This window comes from Stegodyphus dumicola, chromosome 9 (assembly GCF_044657685.1).
Source record: "Stegodyphus dumicola isolate Sdum_Otavi_A_Nest chromosome 9, ASM4465768v1".
NCBI lineage: Eukaryota > Metazoa > Arthropoda > Arachnida > Araneae > Eresidae > Stegodyphus > Stegodyphus dumicola.
Window position 1 is genome coordinate 104,335,692 of NC_140776.1, and position 10,013 is coordinate 104,345,704.

At 32.2% G+C, this 10,013-nt stretch overlaps 1 protein-coding gene across 1 annotated transcript in view; it reads left to right on the forward strand.

Moving 5' to 3' along the window:
- Positions 1-9,689, forward strand: part of LOC118198218 (DNA excision repair protein ERCC-6-like) — a 93,194-nt gene extending 83,505 nt beyond the window's left edge. Inside the window, exon 19 of the mRNA XM_085823851.1 lies at positions 1,289-9,689. Coding sequence (XP_085679977.1) covers positions 1,289-1,769 — 481 coding nt within the window. The 3' untranslated portion in view covers positions 1,770-9,689. The remainder of the gene's footprint in view (positions 1-1,288) is intronic.
- Positions 9,690-10,013: the final 324 nt, after the last annotated feature.

Consider the following 10,013-nt stretch of genomic DNA (forward strand, 5'->3'; position numbering starts at 1 on the left):
TCCTGAAACAAGCTGATTACTTGCCCAGGGGCATATGCTGATGCACTCCAGTCAAAAGGTCAAGAAAGCAGAAAAAGGTCACTGCTGTCCATGACCCACTAGGGCTGTTGTGCCACTGACTTCCCCCCCCCCCAGTTTAATCATTTCATGCGTGTTTTTTTGGCCATGCTGTGTGACAATTTTATATATGTAACTGAATTACTCGTAAAAATAGCCCCTTTAAAGGCAACTCCTACTTTTATTTTATAAAATAAAAAATAATTTTGATTTAATGAAATTAAAAATTTAGTTTTTAATTAATTCGTGAAATTATTTTTACTTATAGGTACCTGTATGTATTATAATTTATTTTTATATTCAAAAATAACATTTTAGGGGTGTGTCATCTAAAGCAATAATTAAGTGACTTAAAGCAATAGATTGCATACTACATGATTATCCTAACTTTTGCTGGAGTAGACAGGGCATGTGCCCTAGACCTTTTTTTTCAAGGGGGCGCCCAAATTCTTCTCCACAGTACGTGAACTCAAAATGCAATTCCTTATTTTCTGCTTCCGTAGTTCCTTACACATATTAGTGTTTAAGATGCCATAAAAATCACTGGAGAATCTTAGAATGAAATTTCCAAAGAAACTTGAATGGTAGCGGGGAACAAATTTATCCATTCTTTTCTAAAATCAAGCTGAAGGAACAATTTCACATTTCAGCAATTTAGATGCCATAAAAACCTTTGAAGCATCTTAAAATGAAATTTTCTTAAAAACTTGAATGTCGTCTATAAGACTATTTGGACAACAGCAGACACTGATCAAGTCACTTCTGTAACAGAAGTTACATGAGTGACATGTAACTTAAAGTCCTGCTGGGTAGTTAGAGTTGGAAATTAACAGTGATGACATCTGTTAACTGTCTTTCTCATTTAAAAAAAGAGCTAATAATTGATTAGATGATTAATTTAATTAAAAAAAATCAAAAGTATTTTATATTTTGCTGCAGATGTATAGAACATTTGATGCTATACATTTACACATATTCATCCAAATAATTAACTGCCTTTTAAAAATATTCATTATGTGGAGTTATCTTTTTATATTTTTTAAATTAACAAAAAGTTAAAAATAGGTAAATTAATTAATTTTACTTGGCTTAGAAAGCAGAGAAAATAGATTATTGTAGAAATTTAATGCTTCTATCCCATCAGTTCTGCATAACTCTTTTTCATTTTATTGTATGACGTTATCCATGTTTCATGATGTGTTTAACTACGTATTTAAATTTTATATTTCAGACCCAGGTTTGGCCAGAAAAAGAAAGTTCTCCCTTTCACAGAAATGGGCCAGGCTGACAATTCTGATAAGACCTCGAAATCTCCAGTGAAAACTTCTGGCAGGAAATCGACTTTCGATGGAGGAGGAGTTACTTCAGGCAATGCTCCATCCTCAAGTCACTTGTTGTCTGCCATAAGCGAACGTAAAAAGGTGTTTGGTACAGATGTTGCGAGTGATGATGAAGAAGAAAGTTCTTTGGGAGCCAGTACCACCAAATCTGCTACACAGCATGATGAATTGCTCGTGGATATAAGAAATTTCATTGCCTTTCGTGCCGCAGTTGACGGTCAAGCTACAACAAAAGAGATTGTTGAAGCGTTTCGAGACAAACTGCCGATTCAACAGAATGCGATATTTAAATCACTTTTGAGCAAAATATGTGACTTCTCTAGATCTCCTGATGGTGATGGTATATGGCATCTGAAGGAAGAATTTCGGTAGTAGAAAAATTGAATTTTTCTACTGTTAAATCTGCATTGCAATCATTATGTTGATGTAGCTAGGAAGAAAGCCGTATTATGTGTATTGCTTTTTAATTTGGTTTTTAAAACCTAAATATTCCTTTCTGTGATACTTGGAAATAATTAATTAATATTTAGATTTGATAACATTAATAATTTTTATAATTCATTAACATTTTAATTATGCAAAACTTTATATGAAATCTAACAAACATAAGTCAATGCATGAAATTGTATAATGTAATCTATCATATTATAACAGCAATATACCTATTCTTTATATGGGGGGGGAAAAGAGAATATTATTTCTAAATAAAATATGAAGTATTTGAAAAATGCCACAGAAGTTACCATAGGAGGAAGTTCATGCTTAAAAGAAATATAGTAATATATATATTAAAAAATTAAACATACTTGCTTCAGATAAATGTACTAAGCGATAAGATATAATTTTTTTGTAATCACAGTATTCTTAATCATATGTAGCTAAAAATATAATCATAAGGTCCCAAGCAATAAAGGATTTTAAACTGTTGCCAAAAGAAATTTAAGTTAAAAAGAAAATCTGAAAGGATTTAGATTTTAACATTGCAACTGAGGATTTTTCAAGGTTTTTTAATGCTTTTGCTTAGCTCTCCGTTTACCAGTCTGATCTTGGACGCACTCCTGGGATCTGGAATCATCAGTTTCATTTCTGGTGACTACTGCATAGAGTGTTTGCCAATAATTCTTATGCCTGTAGGCGATCACATTAATTTTGTAAGTTTAAATTAAGGTGTGTTTGCGCCGCACCTGTGAAAAAATTTTTACTAAATAGCAAGACATGAGGAAAACTTCTCAGAATCATTGTAGATCAATCATATTTGAAAGTCATTTAAGATGATAAGTAATTTTATGCAATTTCTGTGCAATATTATTGTGTAGGTGCATGGCATATTTGATAGCAATTCTAGATGCAAGCTACGTGAGAGATTATTGCTGACTGAAATAAGCAGGAGATACGTGAGAGTCGAAATCAATGTCACATGACATAGTCTCTTTCTAATTGGTCCTTGCCGTTGCAGTGAGAAATTAACTTTAATTCACAAATTTGAACTAATATTTATTTCAATACTTGAATAAATGAAAGTAATTATGTACAGTAACTACTTTTAATCTTTCTTTTGCTCTTTCGAATGAAATTTTTGCTAAATGAATTCATCTGTTAGAAGTTGTGCGTAAGTTAGTATTCACATGGTGAAAAGTCTCATCCTGATTACTTGGTTCTTATTACTTGGTTTAAGGTGCGTTTCATTTAACATCATCACATCTGTTTTGTAAGTGTTCATATAATTGATGAGTTTGTGAAGCTGGTGATAAACACCATTTGCGTTAAAGAAGGATATTCTCAAAAAGCTTGTGGTAGCTAATATCAGATTTGGGTTGTACAGTAAATGTATTTGAACTCATCAATTTGTAATTTGCATGCAAGTTTGGGAGTGAGGTTACATGTCTTCTATTATCCAATGGGCAGCATTCAAAGTTGTATTTTTAGTGAGCATTGTAAACTCCACATTAAGATATTTACAATTTACACTTGAATTAAATAATTTTTTATACAAAGTCTAAACAGCCTTTATTCATTAAGTCCTTTCTTTGTAAATAATGAGAAAAACAAGTCCGTGGCTTTTCCAAACTAATACACTATCTTTGCACTATTTTTTCTTATGGGGTATAAGTAATGTTTTTCATTATTATGAAATCTAAGATTTCTCTGCTTCCATCATGATGACATCTTGTGGGAACAATCAGGGGGGATAATACACATATTGGAGGTTAAGTAATAATTGCATAGAATATTTTCGTTTCTATTTTCATTTCTACTATTCCTGTGATGGTGTTTAGTATTGAAGTTGCCTGCAATTAAAGTAGGCAGGTTTGAGTTTGTGATTTTATCTAAGTCTTGGATTCTTAGAATGCTTCCTGGTGGATGATACACAGAAATAAATAGGTAAGGCTCGTCGAATCCCTTATAAACAATTGCAGCAATGTTTTCAATATTTCCTGTGGTAGGGATGCTGAATCTTGTATGCTTAAAGGTGTCTTCAAATTAATAAGGCTGTACTTCCTCCTCTGTTGTGCTGTCGGTCGTTGTGTAAAATGCTAAAGCTCTGAATATTTGTTCTTATTACTTGGTTTAAGGTGCGTTTCATTTAACATCATCACATCTGTTTTGTAAGTGTTCATATAATTGATGAGTTTGTGAAGCTGGTGATAAACACCATTTGCGTTAAAGAAGGATATTCTCAAAAAGCTTGCGGTAGCTAATATCAGATTTGGGTTGTGCATTGAGGATCTAAAACTCATAATTTAGGTTTGAGAAGTAATCGAATGCGACCATACCGACCTCTGATTTTTTTAATATTGTCTTTGCTAACTTGAATTTATTACAGAAAGTTTTAACTTGAATAAATTGTATTTGTATCCATTCAAAGAATGACGGCTCATTCTGATTGGTTGCTTTTGGGGTATTTCAGGAATGGGTGGGTTTTAGGATGTCCTGTTGTTTGGCACTTGGAAGGTTTGGGAATTCTGGGTTTAGAGTAAATTGTGGTTTATTTGCATTTTTCTTAGCTTCTTTTGCAGCTTTCTCCTGTTCTATTTTTTTGGTGTATATTAATTGGGTTTTTCTTACATCCATGATAGGACAAAACATGATTAGCGCCACACAGAGTACAAATTGAGGAATTTTCATCTTTTTTAGTCTTACAGAGATAGGTTTTATGGTTTTGTGCACATTTAAGGCATCTTGGAGTATAATGGCACAGGTCCCGTGTATGCCCGTACCTCTGGCACTTATGGCATTGCATAGGGCCTGGCCTTGATTTATAATTCGCTATAAGGACATCTAGATCTCTCAATTTCTTTATGTCAAAGATCTTCTTTCCTTCTGCAACCCATATCGGGAATTTCTTTTTGTAAAGTTTTGATATTAGTGGTTTAGTGGTTTTAGTAATTTTTCGATAATAACCTTTATGGGCTTATCCAAATTCATTTTGTATGTGTGGAATGGCACTCGACGATCTTATCGTATTTTTGTAATGGTTCTGTAGTGGTCTGCTTCAAAAATTCGAATAGTTAACCTTCTTCCTTTTAGGTTGTCATTCTACTTTTTTATACCTAAACCCTCAATCTCATCTTTTAGTTTTTCCCAGTTTCTTGCGAAATCTGCAAGTTTAATGGGAGGAATATGACCCACTATCTTTTTTGGGATTTCAGAAGATGTGTTATCATTATCCTCGTCCATATTTTCTTCAGCATTTAGCTCTTCAAATTAATTTTTCTGTGACAGATACTCTGTCTCTGAATTTAATAGGTTACACTTGTGCGTTAAGCGCAGAGTTATGAAACCTTCATTGTCGATAGATTTCTTTTTACGTGTCTTTCCACTAGCGCTTCTAGTTAGTATTTTTGCTTTATCGCTGTTTAGCGATGAGTTTGGGGTTTGTCATCACTTTCTTTTTTGCCTCTTCATTTGTATATATTTTAATTGATGCAATACTCTCACTAAGTTGTTTAAGACGTGCTTCCAAATTAGGGCAGTTAGCCTTTGAAAGTGCCTTGTGCTCTTGTATGAATCTAGTTTTAAGTACTTCTAACTCATCTGCAGATTTAAAACTCTCACGTAGCTGCTCTACATATTTGTATGTGTCTAACAAACTAACTTCCATATTGCTGACCTAATCTGCTGCTACCTGACTGATTTGGCTCATCAATACATACTGAGAAAACAAAGTAAAACAATTTTACCAATAGTAAAGACGCGAAAGATGTAACCCGCTGAGAAAGACTTCACCCAAGAACACTCGTAACACCTGACTCGTCTCTAAGAGCTCAGCATTCAAGTGTCACTAACCACACACTCCTGCTAACACAATTTTTTAGCCCTTTTAACTTTATTGTTAAGCATCAATTTCTTTGCCGTTATGCCACATAAAATTGCATAGCAAAATCACAAAATATTTAAAAGCAGCAGATGTTTAGAATTCTCAATACAACATTAAGTGCTGCCATTAATTTTTTTTTTCCAGTCTTTTCTCAGGGAATCATATCAGTGCTCATTTTTTTTATCAGTATGATGTACACAACTTTTTTTTTATCTTTTTATTAGTAACATTTGGTCTTTTTAATTTTATTTATTAAACATCATTTTTATACTTATGCAACATAAAATTCAACAGCAAAGTCACAATATTTTTAAACAATTTATTTTTTTAGAATATATAAATCCATATTTTTAGAATTCCCAATAGACTTGCAAAGTGTTGACATATTTTTTTATATGTGCTATATTATTTCTTAAAAAATACTTTGCAACAACTTTTGGTGACAACATTTTTTTTTTTTTTTTTTTTTTTTTTTTTTTTTTTTTTTTAAGTCATACAGACATCAGAGTGAGCATGCCAACTAATGGCATCTTTGGTGCTAATAAATTGAATACAATTATTTTTATGTGAGGAATTTCTATGTTACCTCTTGAATTCCTTGACTTTATGTTAGTGTACAAATTTATGACCTATGATTTTAGATGTGATCACATGCGAAAAAGGATATTGCTGTGAATTAAAATATATATATATATATTATTTTATTTATTTTTTATACATTTAATTAAAACTGAGTAACTTAAAAGTTTTTTGCATATATCTTATTTTATAGTTTTTAGTTTATAGAGAGTAGGGAATGATGATAAAAAATAAAGAACATAGTCTCAGAACATAGAAAAAAATTTTTCCGTATAATTGATGTACCAAAGAAGTATGCGTCATCACTTTCCATGTAAGGTCTGTTTGATTTAATGGATGGTGCAAGATTATGTGCAATTCATTACAAAATTATATTTGATTTAGAATCTGATCTAATCATAATTTAAAATTTGGGGAATGCTGATAGGTACAGATTAAATCTTTTGATTTTAAAATGCATCTTTTAACAACATCACAGTAAACATCATAACAAACTAACTTCAGACTAACATGCCATCTTCTATAATTAGTAATTTTTAATACAAATACTTCTTGTTTCTAACATTCTTCTAATAAATAGCAAAGAATATCGCAAGAAAAAAAAAATGAGAGTAATAAAAAGAAATAAGTCCTAAATAAGAAATCTAACCTGAAAAGGAAATGTATAATGTGCATGTATGTAGTGTGTGTAAGTAAATAAAATATAAAAATCGAATGTGAATAATAATTAGAGAATTTTTTTCATCAAATACAGTGGAAATTTGTCTTGAAACTGAAAGTTTGATCTGCCTTCCATTTTAAATATGTAATCATATCATTAAACTTGAAATTTTAATAAAAAGTTAAATTAGATATGGCAACTGGTGATGAAAAAGACTTGAATTAGGTAAGGTATTTTTTCATCATGACATTGTACAACTTCCTTTGGCATGAGAAACACTGCAAAAAGTTAAAAATGCTTGAATGGGAAATTACAATTCTTCTCTCATGTTTTGTGATCCAGCAATGAAAGATTGCCTGTTTTTAAAAGGTTTTAAATAGAGTTTCTTTATACTGCAATGCTGATAGTTTCTTTAGAAGAATATTAAAAATTAGTAAAGATGGCTAGACATTTTAAAATTTCATTTTTTTTTGGGGGGGAAATGCCCTTGCCATGATTGCTATTTCTAGGGTTTGTCTTTCGTTGTGTACTGAACTTTATTAGGCTGTTCATAATGTTTTGCTCATCTGTTTCTAATTACTTTTCTGTTTCTTAATCTTCTTATTATAACTCCTACTCAGTTAAAATACATTTTATGCCATTTCGTTTTTAATGTCATTGTTCATTAATACTTTAAAAATTTATTTATTTACCATCTCTGTGATCATTTACTTTGTAAGACACAGTGCATCCACAAAATTTAGAACTGAATTCATAAAAAATTGCAGGGGAAGTAGGCAGTGTTTCATTTAAAGCAATCTGGGGCCATAGGCACTGCATCCTTTCAGAGATCCCCGGTGATAACATTCTTTGTTTTCATGAGAGAAATTAAGATTGATAGGGACTTGTTAGTGTAGGTGATAATTAAGTCCTTGAAGCAGGAAATATATATTGGATATAACTTCGCAGTATTCTCAGTCAAAATTGAGATGGAACTGCGGCAGATAATCCTTGGCTACATTGCCCAATAACAAGGATTCAATAGTGGTACATAAATGGAATATTGGCTGCTGTGCTCTGTACCATTTCTTCATCTTTGGAGTCCTGGTTAATGAAATTAAACATAGGTACTCGTAGAAGTGGATGGGATACCAGATTTCACCATTTGTTAGCAGGTATAGTCCTGCCACACTAACTGTGCAGTTCTATCCCAATTTTGAGGAAGAACATCCAGAGAGACGGTCTGAGGGTTAGCTCACCGTATATTTTGAATGTTCCTTTGTACACAGACACTATACATTCACAAACGTTCATGCATTCTTTGGGATTTAAGCTAAGGCTCATTGGTATGGCAATCAGTGTCACTAAGCACTATACCAGCTGGATGGTGAAATTAAACACAATCTTCACTTCAGCTGATCTGTATCAGACTGCATACGCTGTGTGGTTGCAGGTCTTTGGTATTTTTTCTCTTGGCATTTTGTCAGTTTTTCTGAGGTCAGTAATCCAGTCCATATACAATTGCTAAATATAGAAATCATTTGATTATTATTAAACATTTCTGGACTTTTTTCTTATTGGTCACATTGGTAAAGCTTCTCAAATACCATTTTGATGCAATGTTATTTTGTCCCATTGTAACAGTTTTTTGAATTTCTAAAATGCTCTTGACTTTGTTCTTTGAGACAAAATTTCTAAGGGAACAGAGGATGTTCCAGAAGTGTCAGAACTGGCAAATAAGGGAATAATTAAGAATAGTTACACTTTTGTTTGTGATAAGCTGCCTGAGAGCCATTACATTATGTGAAAAGAACTTTTGCTATTAAGTTAACGAATTCGTTGTTGTTTCTAATCCGTCTGATTTTAACATATAGCCAATCAGGTCCATGAGATTTTACTATTGTTGTTGAGCTACTTTCCAACTAAATGCATTTGTTGGAAAAGACAATACTACATAATTGGTCATTTAGCCATTCATCACTAAGAATGCTGCCAAAAGTGCACAATGGAGAGTGACTGATTTTACACCCATAAGAATAGAGTTTCATTCGAATTTAATGGAACGTTCAAGGAGATGGATCAAAGGGTTCTCCTATGAACATCCAACCCTTTCCAGGATTCGAACTTGGGCTCAATGATATAGCAGTCAGCAGCACTAATAATTATACTGACCAATGAACTTAGTGATAACCAAAAGGAAAGGATGCAAGGCCTAAGGTAAAGATGCCTGTCATTGTGTTAAGCCTTTTAGCATCACCTACAAGAGGATATTACAAGTTTTTCTAACTCGGTCATAATTTTGATGGAGAAACTTCCAGGGTTGCATCCAAGTACCTTCCATCGCTCTTCAATGAATCTGTAATAACAGGTGTTGCCATAAAAAATTATTTAATATCTTAATGGAAAGAATCTGAGATGGAATATTAATAAAATGTTTCTAATTATTTTTTGGTTATTGTCCTGGGATTAGTTAAAAATTCCAAGTCTAAATTTTGTAGATGGACTGTGTACATCATGTTTGGCAGGTTGTTATACATTTTATAAATAAAGAAGCTATCATGTTATGAAGCATGTTATCTCCATGGCTGTTAAAATGTGTAATGTGAAATGATATTTTCACATTTATAAAAAGAAAAACTTTTTTTATTTCCAAGAAATGTGATACTGTACATAGCAACATTAAGATGAGAATATTTTATATGTCCATTAACTAATGTAATATTGTATGGAATAAAATATGTCATTCTTAAATGAAGTAATCGTTTTCCTCTCTCCTAGTTTTCAGCACAATAGTTCATACTTGCACATGTATGTTGTTAAATAATTAACAACTTAAAGTTAAAACTTGACAATACAGAATTGTGTACATATGGGGAGAGAGAGGGGAGAATGGCAAATTTTATAAGAATTTACATAGAGGGGTTGAGGAATTTTGCAACTGAAGCTTTTCAAATGGTCTAGAGTTTGCCTATTATGGTACATTGTGCAATCCCACTGTAGGAAGAGAGTCGTTGCATAATTTTTTTAAACTTCGGGCATTGATATTTACTTTAATTAAAAACCTTTGGGCTGGCAGGAG